The sequence below is a fragment of the Xiphophorus hellerii genome, chromosome 8, assembly GCF_003331165.1.
Source record: "Xiphophorus hellerii strain 12219 chromosome 8, Xiphophorus_hellerii-4.1, whole genome shotgun sequence".
Classification (NCBI taxonomy): Eukaryota; Metazoa; Chordata; class Actinopteri; order Cyprinodontiformes; family Poeciliidae; genus Xiphophorus; species Xiphophorus hellerii.
Window position 1 is genome coordinate 13,430,525 of NC_045679.1, and position 27,530 is coordinate 13,458,054.

Consider the following 27,530-nt stretch of genomic DNA (forward strand, 5'->3'; position numbering starts at 1 on the left):
AGGAATACAATCTAATACAATACATTTCTGACATACAATTTATTCAAAGTCTCTGTATCAATAAGATTTATTTATAATATCTGTCAGAGGTGCTTGTAAAGTCATTAAGAAACTACAGCTCAGTTTTTCTTTTGCAGGTTTTAAAAAAGAAAAAAAAAACATGTTTTAATTTTCCTCATAGCTTGTTAGAGAACCCAGTATCTGGGGCCTCATGCATAAAGCCTGATTGCGCACAAAAAATGTGCAGCGCCATATTTTACGCACAAGTCGGCATGTATAAAAATTTACTTTGCGTCAAGGTTTGCGTAGATATACGCACACTTTTTCGCTGCCGTTAAAATGAGCGGCAGCCATGCAAACCTTTTCTGTGGACAATATCAAACACAAAGCGTCAAAACTCACCTAAATACACTAAAATCTGACTACATTCAGTGTTATTTAGACCAAGAAGCATCGAACCTTGCTTTAGGGTTTTTTTCATGATTTTAATTTTTTATTGTTTAAACTAAACAATGAAAATGAACCGCATTTATCCTCAGACAATAACCTAACACACCCACAAAATACAGAAAGCAAAAATAAAAGGATGCAAAAACCTCACTAGAATGTAAAAAATACATTTCATTAGTTTTGGTCTCATACAGATGTAACGCAGTGTTCTGTGGGAAATGCATTTATGGGGTAATTTCATTCTCACAAAAAATAAAAATAAAACATGGTTGGATCAGCAGATTAACTCCAAACAGGTTTGATTATTTTTAAGGTGATGGAGGTTTGTAGACAATCACACGTATTTATGTAGCTGCATAAAGGTGAGCCGCTAACTGTGGAGCGCTTTGGCTCTGATGGAGAACATCGCTAATGGAAGGATTCAGAGGGAGCGATTGATCACATTGATCTGCTGGCAAATGTTGATGATGGTTTATTAGTGTTATATTAATCCAGACTAATTATCCTGGAGCTCTAAGCAGAACTTATAGAAGGAGTCGTGTGGTACCGGTACCGGTCCAGATGCAGTCATCCTTCAGTGGAGCTGCCAGCTTTGTGAATGCGCCTTTTTGGACAGAAAGTATATCTACTCTTTAAATGTACAACTTATGCACATGATTCCACTACTTAATAAACGTCCATTTTACCCACTCAAATAACTCTCTGTCTTAAAATCCTGACTGAACGCTCTGCTCCTCAAACAGGCATTTGCACGATCTCTTAGTTTACTTTTTATTATTATTATTTGGATTTTTTTCTTTCTTTAAAATGTATTATTTTTATTTTTGTGAGGTTACCTTATGTTCATTGAAAGCACCTTTTAAATAATATATATAATTACTATTATTATAAATACTTATACGGCTACAAACAAGGACATTGCCATGGTTATTGCTTCCCGTGGTGGCAGACTTCCGGGTATTTATACTAATTTACATATGTAATAATGGAGGCGACAGGGCGGACCAGCAGCTGCGCTCTATTTACCGCAAATTTGGATGTACAAAGGAAAGGTGCGCGGCCACGTGCGTGCGCACAGCTTTATACATCTGAATTTTTTTGTGCGCCGCACTTTTCTAAATTTTTCCCTACACCAAGTTTTAGTGTGAAAACTGCGCACTCTTTTCTGCATGAGGCCCCTGGTGTCTATGCTTGCACTAGATTTACCCAAAGCAGAAAGACGGTAAAGTATCATAGCAACATTCACCTCCATCATTCCATGTTTTTCTGAAATCATGCGGCCCTGTTTTACAGCTTAAAAGTGTAATTTGACAGTAAAATATCATTCTTAAAAATATTACACAGTTCAAAATAAAGTGTGACTTGAGTTGGTGGCAGCAAGAATATTATAAATAGTGTGTGAGAGTGCTTGAGCTTTTTACAATGTGGTTATTAAATGGCCTATGCATATACAGCACTGAAGCTACACTAGGGGGGTAAACAAAATAAGAACTGAGCTTACGTAAGTTGTCATAAGACCATCTATTTTCCATGGAAAAGTAACTATGCTTATGAATGGAGTAATGTGTTGCATGTGTTTGTCTAGCTCAAGGGTGTGCGTGTGTCGATTTAGCCTATCCGGTGGCTCTGAATGACTTAGACCAAAATTGAAATTGAAAATTTAATTGAACAAATTTTATACAAAATTAAGAGAAGAAAGGCTTGTTTTAGTAGTTAATGTGAAAACATGCCAAGTGGTTAGCTTTTTTGTTTCCTTTTAAGTCACTAGGCTGTAAAGTACATGCTTTATTATTTAACCCTCCAGTGGTCGTAGCGTGATGCTCAGGAGGAACAAGGCAAAAGTCACAATCAGACTGCGGTGAAGCGGGGGTGCTGGGGAAGGAGTCTCACTGTCAGACCATCAATTCCTGAAACCATTCAAAATAAAAACCTGTAAAAGCACACGTGGGGTCAGTGAGACCCCGCCAGACCGTGCACTTGTGGGGTCCAAGTGACCTTATCTCTTACGATTGCAGGAGGGTTAAAAGCACCAAATCATCTCCAAGTATAAAAATAACATAGCCTCACTCGTTTCAAAATGTTTTATTTTCATTGTCATAGGAGTTTAACATACTGTGCAGCCCTAGTTGAAAGGATAAGTAACAAGCAAAAGCGGATGCACGATATATTGAAACTAACATTGGTATCGGCTGATCTCGGTATGTTTCCCTCGTCTTGTCAATTGTTTCTGGAGGGGAAGTTGAGGAGGTTGGTCGTTTAACATCATTTTTGGAGAAGAATTAGCCGGTTGAGGTATGGCCCCTTAACACTAAACAGACAAGTCTGGATTACGAGAAGCAGCAGAATGGGTTCTGGTAAATCTCCAAAATTAAAACTGGGTACAGGTAGAGCCTGCCAAGAAGGAAGTGATAATTTAGTCACATTCTCTAAATGTACCTTTCCCCCAGTGAGTCCTTTGACTTAAGATTATTACAGACAGATGTGTCTGTGTTAAAGAAGACCCCTCTATCCCAGCTTGAGGCTCACTTTAAAGCACTTTTTGATCATTTCTAAAAGTGGTAAACAACAAAGCTTTTGAGAACAGGGAGATGATGTGGGGCAACTGCTGTTATCAATGAATAACAAGACCTTTTTTCTTTATTTAGACCTGAGAATAAGGCAGTGTTTGTTTTGTCCCTGGTAAAGAGGAAGAACATTAGGGGACTGCTTAGGGGCTATTTCATAAGGCACCAAATGAGAATGGAAGTGAGCGTTGGAGGGGGGTTAAGAAAGCTAAATGGAGGGAGTCTTACCCATGTGTTGATAGAAAGAATAACATTTAACACAATAGAAGTGTTGTTCCCTGCTCAGCTTAATGTTCAAGTAACTGTTTCCAGATTTTATTGTTTTCAGATGGATTTCTTCTTCTACAGCTTAAAGGAGCTTTTCCAGCACACTCATTGTAAATGTATGTAGTCTGACATATACCAGCTGGACATTTACCAATTCTCATATATCCCCCCAACTGAAAAAAATAAAAATAAAAAAGGAACTTGATTCCACTAAATAAAGTCTCTTCTCTTCTCTCTCTCTTTTTTTTTTTTTTACATTTCTAATTTAGGAAGCCAAGCCCAACAAAAACTAACGTGAGATTTAAACAAAGAGCTAACACAGAAAGGGTTTGCCTCTATGATGTTTCCATAAGTTTTACACCAGGAATGTTTTGGAAAGGAAAAAACCAAAACAAAAGACATTTCAGATCAGTCAAGGTTTTGACACATTTTAGATGTCGACATTATAAACTTTTCCAGATTTACTTTCCTGAGTTTTCAAACCCTCAAAAGCCATTTTGAAGGAAAAATAAAGTAGTGATAGGAATTTAAAGCACATTAAATCAGCAAAACCAGAAAGTGGATGAATGGAAGTAGTGCAGGATTGATAGAAAAAGAAATGACTGAGTGGATAGACAAATGGATTGATTAAAAGACAGGTGCATAAATGGATGGATGGACAGATAGACCGACAGAGGAATAGACTGATGGATGAAGGTTGGATAGAAAAATTGGATGGATGACAGATGAATGAAAACATAAATACGTGAATGGATACAACATTTAGAAAGTAGGAAATACAAATATTTTCTCCACACTCCATTTTATCTACTTTCCAGACCTAGAAGGTATGTTAAAATTTAAGACTGTGCAGAAATCTTGCTCTTTGCAAAACTTTGCAGTTTGACCTGGTGAAGAGATGTTAAAAAATTTGAAAGATTCTTTTTTTTCCATACTAAAAAACTTGCTAATTTTAAGAAATTTTAAACATTTTAAAGTCTACAGTCCATACAGGAAATATCAGACAAATTACCATTGAACGGAGAACAGTTTAGAGTTCCATTAATTGGAGGAAGCAATCTCAATAAGTATACTTAGAGATATTTAAATACTAGAATAAGTTTAAACTATTTTTCTAAAACAAACTCGTGAAACTGAACAGATGTGTTCTGCAAAGCCTAATAAACACATCTATGCTGACAACCAGCAACAGCGAGCTGAGTAAGAGAAATTGCTGGGTGTGAGACACAGTGGGGCTCTCCATCAGGAAACCAGCAATTATTGGAAACAAGCTAAAGGGCCTGAGTTCACAAAGGAGGTGGTGTAAGAACAAGGGAGTAGCATGCTTCATGCATGCACAGTGAGAAAATACAAGTTTTTTTCTGAGCTCAGAAAATGTTTTAAACAGAAGAGAAGAGTGTGTAGCTCAGGACTTGGGTGAGAGGAATGAAAAATAAAGGTGGGGCAAAATTAAAACTGAAAACGTGAAGAAAATGGGAGAACTGGGCCACAGAGAATTCAAGTTACTTAAAAAAAATAAATAAATTGTTACAGAGAAATATCCTTGTTTGAATGTGTGAGTGTGAATTTGACTGTGCTAGTACTCTTTAAGTGCTATGGTGTGAGCATATCTATTCTTGGTTGGTGTCTAAGGCTCTGGACAATGGGATGAAGTGGGACTATTAAAGCAGTGTCTGTCTGAAGGCTCTTAGTTACACTGAGTGCTTTCATGTGGGAGGAATCAGGTCACTGAACACAGCAGCTGTACTTTAACCCAATTTTTCAGTAAATCAGTTCCCTCTTATCAAATCTGTGGAGCCTTTTACATACCTGTAATGTCAATTCCTTTTGATTTTGCAAAACGCGTTTTTGCAAAATCGGATTTGCAAACACAATTTTTGTGTTTATCTCAATGGCATGATGGCATAAATATTTCACTGATCTATTAGATTTTAATTCTGTTGCATGTACGGCATGCACTTTTCTGTCATGTGCAATTTTCTCCTGTTACTTACAATCTATGCATTATTTTTTGAAAGTTGTTCCTGGTTCTGTGATTCTATGTTTGGCTAAGTGTTCATGAAGATTTTTATGCATTAACTGTGTTACTGCGTTTGGAAGAAAGTGCCCATATGGGGGAACTATTTGTTGTTCATTCCAAAGAAGCCACGTTTGTGTGAGGCCACAATTCTTTCCTGGAGCAAGTTAGACCTACCTTTTTAAATAATGTTTATTTCCATGATGAAGCTATTAACAGGACCTACTCTGTCTTTTCCAAATGAGAATCTAGCTTAAGTTCTTTTTTTCTGTCTCATTCCTGTCCTCCCAACTAGTACACCAATTGATTTTTTTACACTGGACAGCAGCTGGAACATTTTATTTTTTAAAGTGCTCTCAGATGACATTTGTTGTGAATCAGTGCTACATAAAATCAAATAAACTTATCTTACCTTGGCAGCAATGTCTGAGATCCAGTTTGTATGTTTTATAAAGTATAAACAGAATTCTTACCGCCTCTCGGATTTGGCAGCGGAACACGTGAATCCTGAAGATCTCTGCGTTGTGGTGGCTCTCAGTGAAGGCGAAGCAGTCGCTCTCTGGTGTGCCATCATGGCCTCGGACACAGAACAGGATCTTATAAATGGGGTAATTGGCAATTTCTGTGTTGTTGTGGGGGTCCAACAACCTGTTAAAACAAGAAATATGATTTTTTTTAAAGTGTTCTGTTCAGTTTCTTATGTCCCATATGTACAACATATTGTGTTTAAATAAGTGCTTACTCAATCTTTTTGTTGTACCAACCTGACAGTGCCTTCAGACACGCCTGGCACTGAAAGTGTGACATCCAGTGGGAGTTGGCACTGCCCTCGGAGAATGCTCATCATCCGAAGGGCCTCCACTTCACTTCGGGGGGCGTTGACGGAGGCACACCCCAGATATGTTAGCTGGCTGAACACAACGCTGTCCTCGTCTGGAATTGGACTGCAAGGGCTTCCCTCTGATGACGATTCATCTGCTGCAGAGCACGGGAGTAAAAAAGCAAGGAAAGGAGAGACAACATTTACTTTAAGGCTGAAACAATTAGTTGGATTAATCGTGCTGAAGCAGCTATTGAAATAATAGTCAACTTATTGAGTAATCATTTAATCGTTAACTAGAGTTGCGTAGATCTGCTCGTGGATGCATATGTGGGTGAATAAACATGTGTGCCACTCTCCAGCACTTCTCAGAAGGAGAAAGAAATCTGGTACAACCAGCAGCACCCTGAACTCAGGTAATATAAGGAATCCACCAACCATTTGGCTGGTTTTGCAACAGAGCTGAGAAAGCAGCATTTCAAAGGCAAACTGATCAAATTCAGGGGAAAAGGACTTAATTAGGACTACCGGTAAGCCTTTCACTGGTCTCAGCTGAAAATGTAGTCTGGCTTTGCTTTTGTATTTGAGTAAGAGAAATGTAGAATTTATTGAAGGAACAATTTGCATTGCTGGGTTTTAAAGTTTGGCTTCATTGAATGTATATCTAAAATTCAATCAATGTAAAAATTATGTTCTGAAAGACAAATGAGTTTAAATCTAATTTAGAAAAATGTTTGACTTCATGTATTTGTTTGATTTAATCAAACAAAGGATTCAAGGACTCAATCCTTGAGTCCTTGAATAAAAAAATAAAAATAAAAATAAATAAATAAATCCATTTGGTTAAAATTGTGAAATAAATTCATGTCTAAAGTTAATGATGGAATGATAACTAATATAAATTATTACATTTAAACTAAAAATCTCTAAAATGTATGTTTGAAATTTTTGTATGTGTTTTGTAGGCTTTTCACCTCTTCATTGTTCACTGGTGTAAATAAAATTGAGTGAGTGAAATCCTGATGTCTCATCAAGTCCTTTTTCAAGTGTACGAAGCCATGAAGTTATAGAGAACTAGAGTATACAGACTCCAGTTAACTCTAAAAAGGCTAACTGCTGAAAGAACAATAAATTGAGAGAAGTAATTAAGCCCAAACTGTACAAAATTCTGTATTTAATTTTTTTAAAAATCCTACTTTGGAAGCAAATAAGTTCTATCCAGAACTCTTCAAGTGGCATAGATTTAGCTAAAGAAATGCTATGTTATTGCATTTTAAAAAATAAAAATGTTTATTTTCTTATTCAGAAAAGGAATTGAATTATTTGCTTATTTCTATTTTTAATGTATCTCTAATTTTGCTTAAAATAAGCTTACATGGGTAATGTCTTCATTTTTATCCGATGAATCGACTAGAAAGGCCAGGTTTTCAAGACCTTCCAGGTTTTCAAGACCCGGTCTTGAAAACCTGACGACTCTGATGGCTCAAATTAGCCTCCATTCATCTCTTCTATTGTTCTATTGTACATGTGGTCGTTGACCGTCAGGCCAGAAGGTAGGGATGTGAATAGTCCATGTTGGGGGTGGGTATCTATGATACCTAACACTAGTCGGTTTAGTTTTGAAGCGATGTTTTTGGAGAGATGTGACTTTTTGCAGCTGATCCATGATGTTGTGCTGCATTATCCAGGTCATTTTGCCAAATGTACATAGAGTTTGCAAAACATACAATCTGTTTCAAAAAGTATGCAAAGGTTTTTCTAAAAGAAATGAGTAATGTTTCTCTTTGAAATAAAGCTAAGAGGGTATAAAATGACAGTTTAGAAATAAACTAACCAAATTAATTGTGTTGATCCACCTCAAAAAAATCATGCAAAAAGTGTAAGCAAAAGAGATCTGGGAGACTTTGCACATGCAAATTTGCATGCAGCCTTTTGTGCTGTGGAGGATAAATAGGTGACTGCTTCACCTATTTAGTTCACAAGAACTAATGGCATTTATTTCAGTCATAATCTTGCGGGGGGTGACCAAGGTTCCATCACTATGTGACAGCTGGTCAGCAAACCTGGCAAACATGATTGACATGGCAGCACTGAATGCACATGTGCTTTATCAGGCATGCATTGGGGTGCAGGAGAGACGGGTGGACTTCTATTTTACTGTCAGTCCTGCACTTTATATTTTATATTTAGATTTATATTCATATTTTATACTGTATTTTATTTTACTCACAACATTGGAACCTCAAACATTGTCCTGAGCCGTATGCAACGAAATTTCGTTCTGTATACACCCTGTGCATTGAAAATGACAACAAAGTCAGTCTAAGTCGAAGTCGAAGTCTAAGGAACAATTGTGCAACTGTGAGATGCGTTGAGGCCATTACCAGGGTACTTAAGGGTACTTAAGGGTACTTAGGCCATTTGGCCATCTCTAGACTGAATAGGAGTGTTGTCCACGTGGACTACCTTCGGCCTTTCCAGTGTTAATCAATTACTAAAATAATCTTTCATTGCAGCCCTACTTTCCTTGTTTAAGACTGAAACAATGCCATCCTTCCTCACCTCTGTAAGACCTCTCATTCAGCTCGCTCTCCTGGGCCGTCTGAACAGGGAGCACCATCTCCAGCTTGGGTGGAGGTGAACTTAATGGGTCAGTGCCTGCCGGTACGGGGGACGTCACGTTAGGAAGAACCCCATGGTCACTCGGGCCAAGGCTGCTCATCGCTTCCGATCCGAGCCCAGCGTCTGCCACTGACGGGTCCATGAGGACGTCCTCCAACTCCCTCTGGAGCTGCTGCTCACTCCCATTCCCCACAATCTGATGCACGCACATCAAAATAAGACAGAAATATAGGGGCGAAAAATATTGCAAGTCAATATCCAGATAAAAAACAAAAAGACCTGCGCAGCAATCGCCCTGAGAGATGGAAGCCAACAGCAAGCGCATCCCAACCGCTTCCCAACAGCTTACACCAATTTCACAATTCAGTTTGAGTGATTGTAATCTTCTTTTTAAAAAAATCATGTTTTGCTTAATGATAGTTTTAAAGTTATATTTTCATCAGTTTTCATTTAATATTAGTGATTAGTAGAAGGTCAGTATAGGGTGTATAACATCTCCACATGGAGGGCAGAGTGAAATAAGACAAACTGCACCGGAGGCTTTTTGTACTGACCAAGATCAGTGACTTATTGCACTGTTATTGGAAGGCAAACTCAATTAAGATAATATCTAAACCATTTTCTAATACTGTTTCACTCAAATGTCTATTTCCAGCTGAATGGATGCTACACAAATAGTTTATTACATCACTTATTTGCAGGTATAGCTGCGAGCTCGGGCAGGTAGCTTAATACTATCAGTGTATACCATCATTAACAGCCAAATATTACAAAGTTACCGCACAATAATAAGTGAAACAAATACAGGAAGCTGGAATAATCACAGACAGGATCACCACTAAATCACATCACAGAGATAAAGCAAAAGAAAGCAAAAGAAATTGCTCTCAGAGGAAAAGAAAATAAGCAGGAGAAGAGGACTGACCTTAAAGCTGACCCCTTCCTCTGAAATCACCTGCATAACAAACAACAAGTTTAGACACACTGGCTCTTCTCCTGACTAGATGGGCTGGCTGGGGGGCAAATGTGCAAGAAAATATGTCGCCAAAAAGAGAAGAAAAAAAAAAACAAAACATGATATCAGAATGAGTGGGGCTCAATGGATGGAGTGATTTCTTTCTACAAGGTGAGGAAAGTGAACGGGTGCCGGTCGGGCGCTGCTTTTCATATATCTGACAGCAAGCTGAGGATGCCAAGAAGGTCTCAGGAAAGCTTCACTGACTGCTGATCAAATCAGCTAAAAGGGAAAGCGTTATATCCACAAGCATTATGAAGCAGCAGAAATACCAATGATCTGCAAATAGATATGCAACTCCATACTAATCTGGCGCCATCTACTGGTAAAACAAAGGAAGTAGGGGTGAATAAAACCTAGGAAAGAGTATAAAGACACAAGCAAACCACTTAGTCCAAAATCAAAGTGAAAATGCAAAACTGAACCAATAACCAGTCTCAAAATCCATGATCGTCTAGAATAAATGATGAATAGCAAATAACTAAATTGTAACAAGGCAATGCTTTGCTTACCACAACACAGTTCATTAAAGCATAATTTTATTAGAGCCAGCTGACTGCCAGAAGGTGCCGGTCATTTTGCAAAGAATAATCTGGGGAAAGAATAGTCTTTCATGGTCTAACAAACTGCAAGCTTCTAATTTATATAATTAACCAGAGATAACAAGGTTTAGGAGTGTGTTAATAAGAAAATGTGAAAGCAAATTACTCAGATCTAAATTTATGAGAAAAGTGTAGAATGAGAATAAAAAAGCAACACAAGAAATGGTTAGTCATATGAATGCAATCTAAACTATACATGAGAAAAGATGAAAAGATTTACAGGCGAGTGGTGTATCAATTAATCCTTACAAATGGTGACCCCTCAATCTGCAAATAAATTAATAAAACTTAATGTAAATCAGCTTTGCTCTCACATTAGAGAACGCTGACATGTTGCTATTAAGCCAGTAGGACAAATTTTGATGTTATTGCAAAGTGCCTTTCAATAGTATTCATACTCCTTGACTGTTTTGTCATGTTACGACCAAAACCTTCAACACAAACTAGTGCAGTGCTGTAAATTTGGACCAAAGTAATAGTATAAAATCTGAAAATGTGACATGCATTTTGAATTCAACCCCCCATATACATTTAAAAATAATGTAGTGGCCACAACTATCATGTCATTAATAAGTAGAGACCAGCTGTGTACAGTTTAATAAAAACATGTTCAATCAAAGTTGGAAACATGTTCATGGAAGTATCATGAGCTTTTCTTCAGCAGAAACAGGACAGCCAGTGATAGGAAGTTAGATCAACTTAAATACAAGAAAACCTGCAAGAGGCCAGACAGTGGTTCACTTTTCAGCAGGACAAAATTCTCAAAAAAACAGACAGAGCAACAGTTATATGGTTTTGAACAAAGCATATTAAGGTGTGAGAATGGCCCTGTCAGAGTAGAGACCTAAATCCGACTAGGAATTATATTTTTCAATTTGATTGAGCTTAATTTGTTTTGCAAAAAAAAAAAAAGGGTAAAAATGTCCGTCTCTGCATGTATAAAACAGGTAGATTTAATCTGAAAATACTTGCAGCTGCAATTGCAGCAAGACAACACAAGGCAACACATTAAAATTACTTAAAAGAAACTGTATGACTGTGTGTGTGTGTGCCAGTGATTAGGGGTGTACGTGTGTGTTTGTCTGTGTGATTAGAAAGCAATTTGTGGCGTTAGATTTTCTGTTTTATTTTATTATTGTTTTGTATATTCAATTTTATAATGTGTCAAGGGACTTCAGATGCAAATTAGCTTATACTACAATCTGGTACAGCCCATCTAATGGTGACATTTATGTTTAAACTGTACATTTTAAACTTTACAAATAAAGTTTATTATTATTGTTATTATTTTAGAAATGTGAAATTTACAATTATGCACTACTTATTTCTGGTCCGTCACATAAAATCACTGCAAAATACATTGAGGTTTGTGGCTGTAATTCAAGAAAATCTGAAAAGAGTTTTTGGGGTATGAATACTTTTACAAAGCACTCTATGTTTCCAACTTTCTGGAAGTCCCAACCCTCTGCCACCCCCTCGAAAAAGATATGGTACTGGCCCTTGGTCCTTCCACACCACCCATCCTTACCTTCAGTCCTGTCTTTTCGTCATCACTACCATTATTCGTGGATGAAGGTGTCTCGTCCCCCAGCCGGGACACGAGGACAAAGTCCTCACTGTTGAGAGTGGAGACTGAGTCTGAAGATACGCTAATCTTCCCCACAGAGCCCTTGTCATCCATGGCTGCCACTTTTAATTTCGACCCTGCTGCTCATGAATGGAAGACAGGAGGAGGAGGTGTAGGGAGATGATGAGCAAAATCACCTAGAAAAGCAAAAAAATTATAAAATTCATGAAGGATAGCAGTCATGAAGGAAATGAAAGCCTTTTTTGGTCAAGCAGAAACTTGACCCAAACTCTAAAAATTAGGAAGAATCTGATTTATTTTTAAATGTTGTTTTGAGCAGCTGAAGGAAAACAAAACCAGTAAAACATATAAATTAAAAGTAAAGTTCAGTTTAACTGTTAGTGATAAACAATTGAAAATAAAAATGTACCATGCAGAACGGTTTTTTCTTCTCCTTAGTAATGTGTATTTTAGTAGAACAAATAAGATGAATGCTTAATTGCTTGCTGCAAAGTAAAAGTCGGGCTGACCCAAATGTAAGTAAGGAATTAAATAAAAAGCCACTCTGCTATAAACACCTAATCACTGTCAGTATTTCCCCTTAAAATAAAGGTTATGTTCACTGGCAGTCACAGTTGTTAAATACAAGAATATGAAGCCAAGAAGAAGGTGCCAGTGCGTGCACCAGGAAGAATGGTTTAAAAGAAAGTTCTGGAAGTAACTACTTCCTGGTTCTCCCTTTGCTTTTCTCATCTCCTTCTTCTATTTTCTCTGGATTTCCCTTACTTTATGTATGAACCTCCCTTTCTACTAAAACCACTTCTAACAGCAAAAAGGAGAAAAGATCACACCAGTTGACATTTTCTATCACTCCAGATATGATTGTCACATCTTATTGAAAAAAAACTCTAAAACTTTGTTCATTTCTTTTTTTATTTGCTTTTACAGTGATGTGCTGCCAAAAATGTTATCAACATCAACTAAACACGGCAAACTTACAGCTATAACTTTACATCTGAACAAATAGCAACAAGTGCTGTTCAGAGGCTCCTGGGTGTTAACTTTTACTCCCCTTCTATTGCAGAAACACAACGATTCATAATGCAATACACGATATGACCCGACTGAGAAACCTGTTACTGTTACTACAGTTTCGCTCACATGTGAACCTCACACAAACACACTTGTGCTTGATCCCTTCTCTGTTTATAATGACCATTGTTCCTACACATCCCATTTCTCTCGTGTGCTACTGCTAATCACCCGCCTTAGGCTGGTTATCTGTATCTGTTTTACAGCATTCAAGCCCTACTGATAAGTGCCTATCAGTTCTTTTTGCAAGTTTCCACTGATATTTTAACAATTTACCTTTGATGATGAGATCCAAGTGCTTGAGGCTAGAAGGCCTTGATGCCATTACCCTAAACTTTAAATCCCTTCACAGAGTTTGTGTCAGACTCAAGTCAGAACTTCCAAAATAAGTATTACTTCTACTCAAAAGAAGAATGCAATACATCATTATAAAATTACTTAACAGGAAACACAGAGATGTTTTCTAAAATTAACCTTGTATAAATGTATTTCTTTATTTTTTATAGAAAGCATTGATTTTTGTTTGTTTGTTTGTTTGTTTAATTAGCCAACATTATATTCCTGACAGCTTATATAAGCACAATCCGCTGTGTATGACTGATTGGAAAGGTGAGCTAGCTGTGCAGCTGTACGAAGTGTTAACACAAAACATTATAGACATTTATCAGGAAGATCATGAAGATTGTCAGAGGATGCTGACAGCAAATCACTTCCATACTCCACCACCACCAGCCCCACTGTTTCCAAATGTTCTGTTTTCAATGTGAGGGTTTTAAGTCAGAGAAAGGAGGATTTAGTCTGATTGTATTTAACTGAAATCTCCTCTACTCTCCTGGTTTGCTGTTCTGCTACAATAGATGGTAACTGGGATATAAGCTTATTATTTAAATTATTTTTATTTAAAATCATGCAAATTTTGATGCTTCCAAAGATACATGTAGAAGACAACAATAGGTTCATTTTAACGGGTGGGCATTTATCGTATCGTATTCATTATCATATATCATGATTAATTTCTTATGATAATAGTTTTGATTGATTGTTGTCACAATAAATTCCAATTAACAATGCTTATAACTCTCCAAAACTGTCTGTATTGTGGGGATTGTTTTAACATTTTCTCCACTGTTTGTTCAATGAGAACATAAATAAATATAAATACATTTAAAAATATGATTTAAATGCAGTTACTGTGTGCAGCCTAGTGATACGAATCACATCTTTATGTGCCCAGTGTCCTAAAGAAGCATATTCCAAATTTTTTTCAAGAGCAGTGTTGTGGAGCTGTGATTGCTGTGTCATGCAGTCACAACCATACCTAAAGTTACCTAAAAAAGCAGTAAGAAATAGTTATTATCGTAGTTTTTATCATTCTCACAATAGTACCACAAAATACTGTGACTAAACTTAAAAGTCCATATCGCTCACCTCGAGTTCATTTACGTATCAAAAAGCAAGAAAAAACTAGAAACCACATGATGGGAAAAGAAAACAAAAACAGCTGTGTCATGACCATTAACGAGTGCTCACACACACAGGAACACATCTGTATGGATGCACACACAATCTAACACTGTCTATTTAACTGCCAGCTCTGACACTTACAATGGCCGCCTTGTCACCCTGTCTTCCTCCTTGGCCTCAGCAACAGACCTCTGCCTGCTCCTGCCAAGCCATGCTCTTCTTTAGCAGTGCCTTGTGGCAACTTCAGGGACAAAACAATTATTCCTCATAAGAGACGCTGGCATTTTTATAACTGAACTGATATACATAAAAAAAGGCCTACAATTTACAGTAGTTGCAAGCTGTATCATCCAGCACATCTCTGATCTATTATTTTTTAATGTCAATTAAAAAAGCTGAATGCTGATGAAACTGAGTATATTTTTTATCTCAAAAACATCTGAAATCAAAATTATAACATTTTATAATGCACTAAGACACTAGTTTTTTTTTCTTTTTACTTTTTAATCAAGCAGCTGAGGTTATTTGTCTTAAACTAAATTGTTGTGCTTGAATAATAAAAATAAATCTGCAACAAAAAGAAAAACCTCTTCTAAACTGACTCATTTTTGTTATCAGTGAGTGTCTATATATGTTCATAGATGTATAATAATAGTGCTTTAGAGCAGTCAGGTCTACATTTTTTTAGGACTACAACCCTAAATTATTCAATTAGAATCAGTTTCATCCAATTTTATTAGCATACAAATGATTCTGCAGCCTGCAAGTGATCTGCAATGGCTTGATGTGAAAATATTATTTTTACCAATAAAGACTAACAAAAAGGGCCTTTCTATAGATAATGGTAGTCAAACAGAAACAACATATCTCCGTAAATTGTATGATTAATGTCAAAGCAAGTGTAAAGATGTGGACTAGAAACTGGAAATCAACTGTGCCTGTTTGCATTTTGTTTTGCTTTGCTCACTCGCCCTCCCCAGCTGAACAATCTGTTCTGGGCTGCCAGATGGGTCCTATGTGCACCTCAGGAGAGGGAGCACCACACAGAGCAACAGAGAGCATTTAGAGCTGTCCCTTTCAAACTGTCGTCAAGTCTCTACTAGAGATTCAATAGGAAGCAAAGGAATGTAAGGTGAATCTGAACCACTAATAAATTTGAGTTTAGATTCCAGACATCCTGAGGATCCAATAGCTATCCCACTTCAGAGCCAAAAGGGAAAAATGCTCCTCCTGTACTGCTGAACAGACTCACTGACTTCAACAAACCCCTTCACTGTGAAAGACCAAGCATCAGACATGTTGTTGTTTTTTTACAAACGCTTCATTAGCAGTGATGTGTCACAACTTCTTTAGAAAGAGCAGAGCTCTGGAAACTTGACACTTTGCTGTAAATGTTCAAGCAGCTATATTCATCATAATGGTAAGAACTAATAATAAGCAAACCTTGTTGAAAATACTAAGAAATCTTTTTTGAATTGAAATTCTAAATAGATGTCTTTGATGTACCTTTGGACAGATTTGTGAAAACAGATGATAGTAATGGTAAATTCATAACATGATACAGCATTTGTTTTATTCTAGGCACTTGTATGGCAGGGTATGTTTTAATTATAATTAGGGATGTTCAGATCAACTAACCAAAGAATTGAATAGGAATTTTCCTTTAATCATTTCTGACCACTAATTAGCTTGTCCAATACTGAAAAATCTCATTTTTCCTATTCCGTAAGTCCATCAAAATAACCACTGTATATCATTTTTGGTTAATATATGCATTAACAAACCACATGCATATAGGTGTATTTCGAGATCAGACATATGTCATCATAAATTTATCAGGGTAATCTTGCATTTTATGTATTTTCTGTTGGATTTAAATTATTACCACTATCGAAGAACCTGGAGAACTTTTGTAGAATCCATTACTCACAGGTTTTACAGAAGAAGTAAAAATTGGAATTGACAAGTCGGACTTCTAGGAATCAGTGTCCTTTAGAAAAAGCCTAATTGATGCATATCTGATTTTACCAAACAGAAGAAATCCAAATAATCCCTAAAATACTCAAAAGAGCTGCAATTTTCAGAGCAGCGTAAGAAAGGCTAAAGCATTCCTGGAAAAGAAAATCAATAAAGACCTTTGTGAAGGACACAAGTGTCAAGTGTTAAAACCAAGAGATAGGAGGAAGCCATCCAAGACGCTCAAAAGATAAAATAATGGAATGAAGACGAAAATGTAAACAGTTATCATACGCAGGGCTTAAATTACTCAAAGTGCTAAACAAAAAATGTTGCATTTATTTTTAGTAGGGTTTTTATTACCATTTTCTAATTTAGAAACTTTATAGAGGAGCTATGAAAAAGATAGAAATCATACAACCTTGTACTAATATAGCAGTAAATACATCACAGTTATTGCTACAACTCAAATTAATATAAGAATAAAATAAATGTATACAGGGTTTCCCCCAGTGTGTTATGAGTCTGGCAGGCCACCAGCCTTTACCTGGGCCTCCACCAGGCTAAACATAGCTTATTTATTTCAGTTTTTTTATGTTTTCATTTTTTAAGACTTTATAGTCAGCATTCAAGCATTAATCTTCTAAAACCACATAATTATCAAGTGATATTTAAAAATTGGACCTAGCGCCCCAACCACCAGGCTTAGCAAGTTTCCTGGTATAAATACAATTGTTAAACTCTATACAGAGTTCTGCAAACATTTTATGAGATCAGGAGTCTGATGTGTAATTTCACAAAAACAATTCAGGCACAACGTTTAAAATCTAACTAAGCAAAGTTAATTTTCAGTTTAACTTGCAGGTTACAAGACTGCCAGAACTTATCCTGTGATCCCAACTATAGTTATTTTCCCATCTGCCTGTATTCAGTCTTTTTCATTTAACAACTTATTTGTTTCTATCCACCACACTTGTCTTCATCTAACCCACTAACCTACTGTAAATGACACTGTCTCTTTTAAAAATATAAATAAGCAATACAAATGGTCAACAGTTTCTCTAATATGTAAGCATTTCTTAATTCTCTGCCATTTCATGGAATTACTTGAAGAAGTTGCACAATCTGTTTTTAAATGAGATTTTACTACGGTAGATCACCAAGGTGTTGCAACAGTTGGGAAAGAATGTTGCAACGTGTCTTTTTTTTTTTATGTTTTACTCCGTATAAAGTGTGATACAGCCATAAACTTTGCTTCCCACACTTTTGTAGCTGAGGCTTAGAAGCATCACATTCTGGAATTACATCCCTCAGGGCAACTTGAACGTCTTTACTGCAGCCTGCAACAGCAGCGACTATTATTCTCTGCGGGGAAATCTGCTACAAGCTTAATGGCCTTTGCATTCAGAACTGGAACCAGGTGACGCCAAGCGCACTGAGGCTGCAGACAAGAACAAGGACTGTCATCATGGCTGCCTTCCAAGATGCTGGAGCTGGAGCGTGTCCAACGGATGTTAGGCTGGTGCAGAGACAGCTAAGTACACAGCTTTGTTATTCAATTGTGACAAAGTACTTTGCAATTAAAACTCTTGCAACAGAGAGGAGCAGTAATTATGTATTAAGTGAGGGAGTGTGTTCTAGGTCTCTGTGAAACACTGACTGTTGATGGCAGTAATATTTACAAAGAAACAAATTGGTGATTTGTTATTTCAGTGGTTTTGTGAACGCATCATCAGCTACAAAAGTATATAACATCTGACTTGAAGGATTTAGACCACAAAAAGCTGACTAATATTTTTTTTTTCTTATGACTCTGTTGTGCAATCACACAACTGTTCAACTAATATTGAGTCTTTCTGATCAGTGAATGCAGCATACCTGAGCAACACCAGGTCACAATGATGACAACACACATAGGTGTGAAAATTGTAACTGCGGCAAAAAAAAAAAAAAATCAGCTATTGTCAACATCTGTGAGGTGTTTAATATAACATCAGAGGAAACATAAAAATTGTCAGATGTTTCTGTTTCTCTACAGAGGCAATTCAGCAGCTCATTCAGGCTACGAATATAAGTGAGTTAGACTTCAGCAGAGAGCAAGCTGAAGATATTGAAGCAAACATGTTCTGTTTTAGCATTCTGAAGAGTCCAAAATGATCTATCAGTAAAACTAGCATCAATACATATTGGAAAACCTTAGGAATCTAACAGTGAACATAATTAGCTAACTTTAAGGGGAACACACAAGAGAGCTGCTGGCATTAATGTGAGCTGTACAAATGGTGAAATACCAAAGACAGGTCAAAATAGGATTTCTAATTATTTAGTAATAATTAGCCAATTCATTGAAATAGAAACAAATTCCTATTCAACTCCAGAGCTGTCCAACACCAACTGCTCTCCTGATGATGCAATGATATCATCTCTGCTCTTGATAACAAATAACTACTTACGTCCCATCAGAAAGGTTGATTAACACTCCTTTTTTATCGCACTAAAGTAATGCCTTTAACAATTATAAATAAGAAAATCTTTATTTAAAGTGGATTTTCCTTCCACTCAACTTTCCAATAATAAGACTGGATAAGGCACTTTTAAATCTTCCTTTGCAGTGATTATTTGCTTGGGATGGACAACAGTCAAGTCACAATTCTTCCCCATGATTGTGTAACATAACATTTCTATATATGTTTTTTTTTTTTTTTATCGTAAATTCAAACTTTGTGGCAACACAAAATTTTGGTGTGTTTTTATTAGAGTATGTTGTAGAATAGAATAAAAACTATTCACTCTTCTGCTTAAGTCTATATTGAAATCAGAGAAGTTTCATTCAAGGCATTGTTAGGAGTCACATATAAAACATATAACTATCTTAAGTAACTGTAAAAATGCAACAAGAATCTAAGTAAAGACCATAAAATAACTGATTCATTTTTAATTTTAATTTTATTTATTTTTTGATATCCTCTGTGCAATATCCAGCAGATATATTGAGAGATGATTAATACAACCAAGAAAACATCATCGAGTCTTTAACCTGAAACCCTTCTAAACAGTCATCTGAACAAAAACCAAACAGTTTCTGTTTGATAATGTTGGCTGAGCCTCGCCTCCTTTGATGTTAACTTATCGCTTCAGTTTGTTAGCCATCACCAATCTGCTTAACGTTAGCTAAGATAGCAAAAATCGACTTCAAGTAACTCAAACGTTTCATTACACATTTACCATTTGGGCACGCTATCTCGTCACCGCTACGTAAGTAATGTAAACTGCTACGTTCAAGTGTTTGCAAGTATTTCCTGAATTAACCCAGCTGACTTGCTGGCGTTGGCCACAACCTCACAGGCCATTACTGTATTATGGCTGCTGAGCTAACGCCTGTTAGCAATGCTACCCAGGCAGTTCGCACCAACAAACAGGCGCTTGTCCTCAAAACGAATGTGACAGTCACTTCCGGCTTTGAAAATATTAAGCATGTGCAAACGCAAACCCGCTTACCTTTAAGTCCACGGGTTTTTTATTCCAATAGCGTTTGACATGGCATTGCACTTTCTCGGGAACATCGGCAGCGAGCAGCATCCAGGAGAGCTGTAAACACAAGCCCAACCAACCCGCTGACACCTACACTGCGCATGCGCATGCGCATACTGGCGCTCCTCGATCCTGTACCCAGAGTGCTGCTGAGCCAAGTGAGGTGAGGCGTTGGCCTCGATGACCTGGGGCTAGATGCTCCTTGGTTAAAAGAAAGAATGTTACCTTCAGCTCAAGCCTTTTGTCAAGTCGGGGTATGTTGCAGTTCAACTCTTTAGCAGGAAAAATTTGTTTACTAGAAAAATTAATTTCAAGATATGAAACTATAAAGATAAACACCGAATTCAAATTCCAAAAACTTTATTAATCCCAAATTAAACTAAATGTTGTTGTAACTCATGTTGTAGAATTTTCTTCAGTTTCTGATGAAGAGGATGCTCAGGGTTGTAATTTCTCTTTAATGAAGAATCCTTCTTTGAGCTGTCACCTTCAAAGGTAGTTCCAGTAGATCTTGACAACTTTGACAACCTATGTGCATGTGCTGTAGTAAAAAAAAACAGAAAAATCAAGCATTATCCAGGGGGACATCACTTGGAACTCAATAAACTTTAATTTTGTTAGCTGCATTGCACCTCTCCATGTAGCTGTTTAAACTATGATCTCTCTTACAGATGTCTACAGGTAGGTAAAATATTGAAAAGCTCATAGAATCCCAGTCTTATCTTTTTAAAATACATCAATTTAATAAGTGACTTACACTAAAGTCAAAACATTTGGGATATTATCTCACATTTTATATTAAATCTATTTTTTTATTTTAGGAAATTTATTTTTTCTTTTTTTCAGTTACATTTTTAGAAAAAAAAACAATTCACCAAAAGTGAATCACTTTTGGTGAATTGTAGTTTGTCCTCACAAGTAAATTACCTTGTTGAACCTGCAGTGTTATCAAAGAATCGCTAAAAATGAAATGAATAGCTTAAAAAAAATTATTCAGCTGCAATTTGATTGTGAAGAAAACAATTTATTTACAACATAGTTCTGCTGTCAAAGTGAAAGAGTCTGTTTTTGCCCTGTCACCAAATCACAGCGCAGTCTAGTGTGGACACACCCACTGTTCACCTTGAGTTGTGGTCATGCTGGCCATTCCTGTCCAGGCGGTAAGGAAATTGTTGTTTAGTGACACATGGATGAAGTTTAATGCAGTACAACATTCTTGAACATTTTAACATTAAAAAAAAAAAAAAAAATCAAACTCAAGTAAAGAAGAGAAAACTACTTTCAGCATGCAGTTTAAAAAAATCTATTTTTCAACACTTTTAGAATTTCCTCTATGAGCTGGTTTGTTACTAAGTGGCAAGATATCAAAAATAAAATACTTTCATTCAAGTGCCCATCAACTGAAATGTCGAATCCAAACGCTTGTTGCTAATGACTAAGACATCTAGGTTTGAGTCAAAGTTAAAAATCTTACAATTGAAATGAAAAGTCTTGATTAAATGCACTTCATTTTTCTATACAGACTGGGAAGAATGAGACCAAAAGTGTTTACTATTTTCTTTCAAACAAATCTTTTGTACTTCTTTGTAGACCTTTGTTGAATTGGCCTTGAACTGGAATCATTGTGTTACTTCACTTTTCCTGTTGCGTGTGTTTTGCCAGATCCGTGTCAGGTGACTTACATGCGCAACTCTGGTCCACACACTCTTCCTTCAGAAGCTCTTGTGTTCTTCTGAGTATTTTTCTTCTGCTCTGTCAGAATATCTGTCTTTTTTCCTCTTATGTATGAAACCAGAGGTTTATGATTTTATTTATTTTGTATTAAGCTTATCTTGCATAACAGTGAGTTTTAAAAACCTATAAGTTATCTTTTTAATTCCTACCAAGAAATGTTCATGTGCTGTAGTAAAAAAATCATGCAAACATACACTTAAGAAAACTCATTGATAACTGCTAATGTGCAAAACTGTTTAAGGATGAAAAGAACACACTGTATTACAAACACACAGAAACGTTTCACAGCTCTCAGTTTATTAAAGCATGCAGTTTCATATACTCTAATGTTCCTTATTATAACACTCAGTGCAACACAGGAGTCGTTTCCTGCTCAGCCAGTCTCTAGGTCAGTGCAATACTGCTGAACAAGCCAGAAAAACAGAGAAAATAATCAGTCAGTCAGTAAAACAATACACAGACTGCTTCATCAATTATTAATAGCACATAAATCATCATCATCACCACCATAGGGTTAGACTTTACTCCAGATCTGCATTACAAATACAGTAAGTAAAAGGGAAACCTTTCACAATGCGATATTTCCAAGGAAATAAATGGAATACCTAATAGTATTATTAATTTTTGGGACGTTTTAAGAGGTTTTGTCTCAGAAGCATCAGACCTTCTCTACTCTGAGACATTGCACAACTGCCCCAAGGATTTGGAACATTTAAATAAATCTGATTATCACAGGCTGTAGAAATGAGCGTTAATACTACAAGTCCATCTAATGATGGTGCCAGACTGTATATAATGACAGATGTGTACCATCTCTTAAAAAATTAATTTACATTTCAATCGCACAATAGATTTGCAAATAAAATGTCTAATACAGACATGAATACTTCAAACATCAGTTCATTATGTTTCACAATCAACGAACAAGATTTTTTTTTTTCCCCATATAATTTAAAATATTCAGACACTTTGTTGTCTGATTTTTAAAAAAGTTACAGAAAGCTCATAAATTTAACCAAAATGAGCAAACTTCAAAAATATCGAGAAGGAAAAAAATAACACAACAACCAAATGTGGTTTTAATATCAACAATATTAATAAAGTCGCTGATAAACGATATTAAAATTTCAGAGCAAGCAAATAAGACGCTGCAAACAAACTTCAGCACTTGACGTGGCCACACAGTGGGCATGTGCAGAACTCTTACAGCGCCGGGTGTGTTGTATCACAACTACAAAATCATTGGTACTCCTCTGCAATCACAAGAGGGGCCGTGTCGCATGCATGTCACGGGATGCAGGGTGGGCTGGCTGGGGAGTGGGCTGCAGATTTGTCCAGTGCAATTAGCCAGCAGGGCTCCATGGAAACTTCATAAACAAACACTTTGACTCAATACTCACGATAACTCCTTTACAAACAGTCCCATATGTGCCCAGCCCTTTTTTCATTGATACTCAAAGCAGAGCTAATATTGATACTGAGAGGAGGAAAAGAAAACACCAGTAAAGTAAATGTTGGTAATAATGTCATTGACTCTTCATCACCACAATCAGCTTTGGGTGAAAGGATCACTCGGAGACGTGTGTAGAAAAAGCCAACTGAAGGACTCCCTGAGTGATTGATAAATGAAGGACCGAACCTCCTCGAACGGATCACAACACAACTTCAAGAGGAGCATCTCTCAGAAGTCAGTAACCTCTGAGAATATCACAGCTTCTGTGTAAGGAGTTTTAATAAGCCGTCAAGAGGACTGCAGGGACTGATTGTACTATAAACGACATGGCACTTAACTTTACATGACTTCAAAGGAGAAGTTGTAAACAGAAGCAGAGAGACCGTAGCTAGCCAAGCTTGTTTAAAATGTCCGTCTGCACCAGCCCTCATCTTTTACTTCCAGGAATTAACCGTACAAGGCAAGGCTCAAAAGTTAAATCGTTAGGTAGAGTAAAACGGGTGGAAACAACCAAAGAGTCTCCAGGCCTTCGTTTTATATTTAAACACAGTGCAGCTACACCTACATTGTTGGTCAGAACATAATGTAGTCATCGGCATAAATCTAATTCATTTTGGTCTTCTAATAAAGCATTTCTTCAACTTCATTGAATTATAAAAGCAAATGTGGAAGCAGAAGTTTGCATTTATTTAGGATTTCCTCAAGAGCAATCAGGGTTAAACTTAAACCCACTAATAAGATTACTCTAGTAAGTTGAACAAGTAGAAGCTGGTTATTCGACCACTGTTCTTATCAGAAATTATTCAACTTAGATGTTTTCTGCCACTGATTAAGCTCTAAAGTAAAATCTACTAACTGTCAATCAAGTTTAGGTTAAGCCCTTGTAAAGAAACTAAATATTACTCTGACCTATCCATTCCAAAACTACTTCAAAAATGATGTTTTTTTTCATCTGCCTTAACATTTTGGGTCACAGTTAACTGCTTTGAAACATGGAGTAAAATTGTTTATAGAATGGATAAAACAAGCTAACATTAAGCTCCTGGTCTGATCTCAACCAGGAAAATTATGAACTGTGGAATAAAATAAAATTACAGTTTCTGAATTCTGAATACAGTTTCTGATAAGAAGAGTGGCCAAACATTTAGATAAGTTAAGCTCAAACTGCCTGACAGTTACATATGTGAGACATGCAAAATTGATCCTACCAGATAAATTTAAAGATGTGAGATCTCTCACATCTTGTAGATCTAATTTCGAACTTATATGGCTTAAACTAAAGGTCCTGCACCAAATATGTGTTTTTATAATTAGTTGAAATTATTAGTTCAAAAGTCCACAGTAGAAACTCTTGAAATGCATCAATAAAAGTCCAAAATGAATCAGTGATTGATGACTTAAACTTCTGGCCCACCCTGTAAAAGTGAGAACCTTAGAGGAAATTACTACCAAAGCCTGAAACATTTCTAATATAATTTCACTTAATTCCCTTCAGAAATGATTTAAACAGACTTGAGGGGGTCTTGGTGTATGGAAGTTAACTGTTAACTCCAGTATAGTAGGTCATAGCGAACCGACCTTAAAGCCAGCAATCGACAAAAGAGGAAACATGAAAAACAAAGATCCAGATACAAAAATACCTCAACATACAACTTCACAGAAGTTAGCATCACTAAAACAAGAATAATCCAAATGTTTTGGAGAAGTTAAACAGTGATTGCAAACAGTGATAAACAACAGGTGGTGTTCCTCTCCTTTTGTTGACATCACCTTTAAAAACATCCAGCACAAATTGTGACTATTGTACAGACAGCAGATAAAATGGACTGGGTTACAAAATGAACATTTTTTATAAATAATTTCATGAGTAAAATCAACAACTCTATAAGGAGGTTGATTTAAAAAAGTCAAGGAAAGAGAGGCCCTTGTTTGCACTATTGTTTCTCTGCACAGTTTCTTTGTGCATTTGACTGCTTTATGTTTACTTAAATGATCATTTCTGCTTCAAAAGCAAACCAATGTCCTTGTTTATAAGTGCATGAATGCTAACATTGGAAAAAAAAGTAATTGTAAAGAATTTCTACAAAAAGAAAGATAAGCATGACTTAAATTAAACTATGTAACCTACAACCATCAAAGAATATATGCAAACGGGGTTTTTGACAGGCACCGTGTCCTGTGACAGTCAGAGGTCTGTATAGATATCTTATGACTCATTAAAAGTCATGTTATCAGTGGATTTTAGATTTTCTCTCTGTTCTTTAAATATTGGCTGAATTAGCTGTGTACTTTCTCAAATTTTCAGAAATACCCTCAATCTGAAAACCTGATCAGTTCAGCCCAATTGTTTTTTGTGAATTATTTTTTAATATTAAAAATAACAGAGTGCAATTTAGAATTTCTGTTTCACTTGTTAGAAATTATAAATGCATAATGCACTAGTTAGGCTATGATCTGAAGGGATCAACTAGCTGAGGATAAAAACTACAGGTGCAAAGATAAAAAGAATCCTTCAAATAAACATTAATCTTTGCAAGGAAAACCCTTTCTGCAGGGTTTGTATGTTGAGATAAAGTGTTTTCTATGTGCTCAATAACAGTTTATTAATAGTTTTATTGAAAAAGTCCTTAGAGGGTTATAACTGTGGATAGTTAGTATCTCCTGAAGCAGTCTGTTTCACAGCACGTCTTGTTATGTTTTCTATCCCTTCCTTTGAAATAAGGCATACTATGGAACAAAGAGACACCGAAAAATGTAAAAAGGCCACTTTGCCAAATGGCACAAAGCTGTGACCACATGAAGCTGTCCAGAGAGAGAGAGAGAGCAAACACAAAATATTAGGAAATACTGAAAAAAAGCAGAAAATAACTGACCAACGTTTCAAGATTTAAAAGAGAATAAATTATCCTACAAGAAACTGTATAGATCCTAAATTCTCATTGATGCCTGCTTTTACGGGAAGTAACTCTTCAAAGGCACACGCTAAAAAGCAACCACACATTGAAAAATGTGGTGAAAACATGACCTGTTATTGGATACGCTGTAAATAAATGTAGAATTTACTGGAGCATAAGAAATTTAGTCCCCAAGTCCAAGAGTGAAGCTCTGGAAGATCATTGGCTTCAGTCACTTAAATCACTGCATGTCAAAGGTTCTGTTAGGTGATTGGTTAGATGTCAAAAAACACCTTCACCTATTCAAATTGGAAAAAAAAAAGAATTCCCTGTTGTAAAAGATTCTTGTTTGAGAAGAAGTGACTCAGCTCTTGATCAGTGCAGGACAGATTGTGTGTTCCTTTAGTTTCAATTGAGCAGCATCTCCTTCCCAGGCGTCTCAGGATGAGTCCTGGTGGAGGAGTCGCGTAGTTGTGGAGGTCCGGTTCGTAGCACCAGCTTACTGATGCCCAGACTTCCTGATCCCAGCACTATAGGGGACAGAGATTTCCTAGAGAATCCCAAATTCAAAAAAGCAGAATTGAAGAAAAGAAGGAGGCAAGGGAAGATGACAGGTTTAAAACAGCTGTAGATTTTTGCTTAGTCTTATAGCATGTGCCTTAAGGGTACTTCTGTTGAGATTTTACCTAAAGGCCATCTTTTTTAGCTGGAGTGGATCCATTTTCTCTGTCAGTAGACTTTCTGACTGGGTGTGCTCCTCTACAGGGGAGGAGCACAGAGGAGATGAGCAGGGAGGTGGGAGGAGGTGGGAAGCATCCTGAGACTCGGGGTTGGACAGATCTAAACACTCCTAAGAGGGAAAGATCAAAACACAAATGAACCTACTCAGATTTAGATTTTAATTTTCATTTCTTCATTTAAAAACAATAACATACATTCATCAAGGCAACGTGAAACTTAATAGACAATGCCTTGACAAGGTATCCACATTCTTCATCCTCGGATCAAGAATGTGATAACACAAATCGGATAACAAATTGTTTGTATTTTATGTGATAAACACAAAGTAAAAGATAATGCTAAAATGGAAGAAAATGGCTACATGTTTAACCTTTTTTGGAAAGAAAATTTTAAAGGAGTGCCATGTATTTGTACTGACAAAGGTGCACTTTAATTGTACCATTTTCATTGTATCACTGGCTGTATGTTTAGAGTTATTTTCCATCTGCAAGGTTAAAATACATCCTAGGCTTAAGTCTTTTGCAGCCGTTAGAAAGTTATCTTGCCAGATTTGTCAGTATTCGGCTTTCTTCAGAGGCTTTCTTATTGCCACTCTTTCATAAAGGTCGAATTTGTGGAATGCATGACCATAATAATTCTCCCACCTGAACCATGGATCTTTGCAGCTCCTTTAGAGTTAACATGGCTTCTTATGAGACACAGTAAATGTACCCAGTTTAGATAATAGGCTAATGTTCAGCA

The 27,530-nt window shown here is 36.5% G+C and overlaps 2 protein-coding genes and 1 long non-coding RNA gene across 8 annotated transcripts in view; 1 reads left to right on the top strand and 2 right to left on the bottom strand.

Moving 5' to 3' along the window:
* rabgap1 (RAB GTPase activating protein 1) overlaps positions 1-20,063 on the bottom strand; it is a 73,882-nt gene extending 53,819 nt beyond the window's left edge. The window contains exons 1-6 of one of the 2 annotated variants that reach the window (XM_032569975.1): positions 19,935-20,063; positions 11,886-12,121; positions 9,666-9,695; positions 8,681-8,936; positions 6,063-6,276; positions 5,772-5,946 (exon numbers count right to left, since the gene is read on the bottom strand). In XM_032569975.1, coding sequence (XP_032425866.1) covers positions 5,772-5,946; positions 6,063-6,276; positions 8,681-8,936; positions 9,666-9,695; positions 11,886-12,038 — 828 coding nt within the window. In that variant the 5' untranslated portion in view covers positions 12,039-12,121; positions 19,935-20,063. The remainder of the gene's footprint in view (positions 1-5,771; positions 5,947-6,062; positions 6,277-8,680; positions 8,937-9,665; positions 9,696-11,885; positions 12,122-19,934) is intronic. The other variant, XM_032569976.1, reaches the window with a different exon arrangement.
* On the top strand, positions 594-27,519 carry LOC116724345 (uncharacterized). The gene is made up of 3 exons (XR_004340143.1): positions 594-1,633; positions 14,993-15,000; positions 27,505-27,519. It is a non-coding gene; the product is annotated as an uncharacterized LOC116724345 (long non-coding RNA).
* rc3h2 (ring finger and CCCH-type domains 2) overlaps positions 21,978-27,530 on the bottom strand; it is a 28,263-nt gene continuing 22,710 nt past the window's right edge. For all 5 annotated transcript variants that reach the window (XM_032569974.1, XM_032569969.1, XM_032569973.1 and 2 more), the window contains exons 19-20: positions 26,735-26,898; positions 21,978-26,598 (exon numbers count right to left, since the gene is read on the bottom strand). In XM_032569974.1, the coding sequence (XP_032425865.1) occupies positions 26,457-26,598; positions 26,735-26,898 (306 nt within the window). In that variant the 3' untranslated portion in view covers positions 21,978-26,456. The remainder of the gene's footprint in view (positions 26,599-26,734; positions 26,899-27,530) is intronic.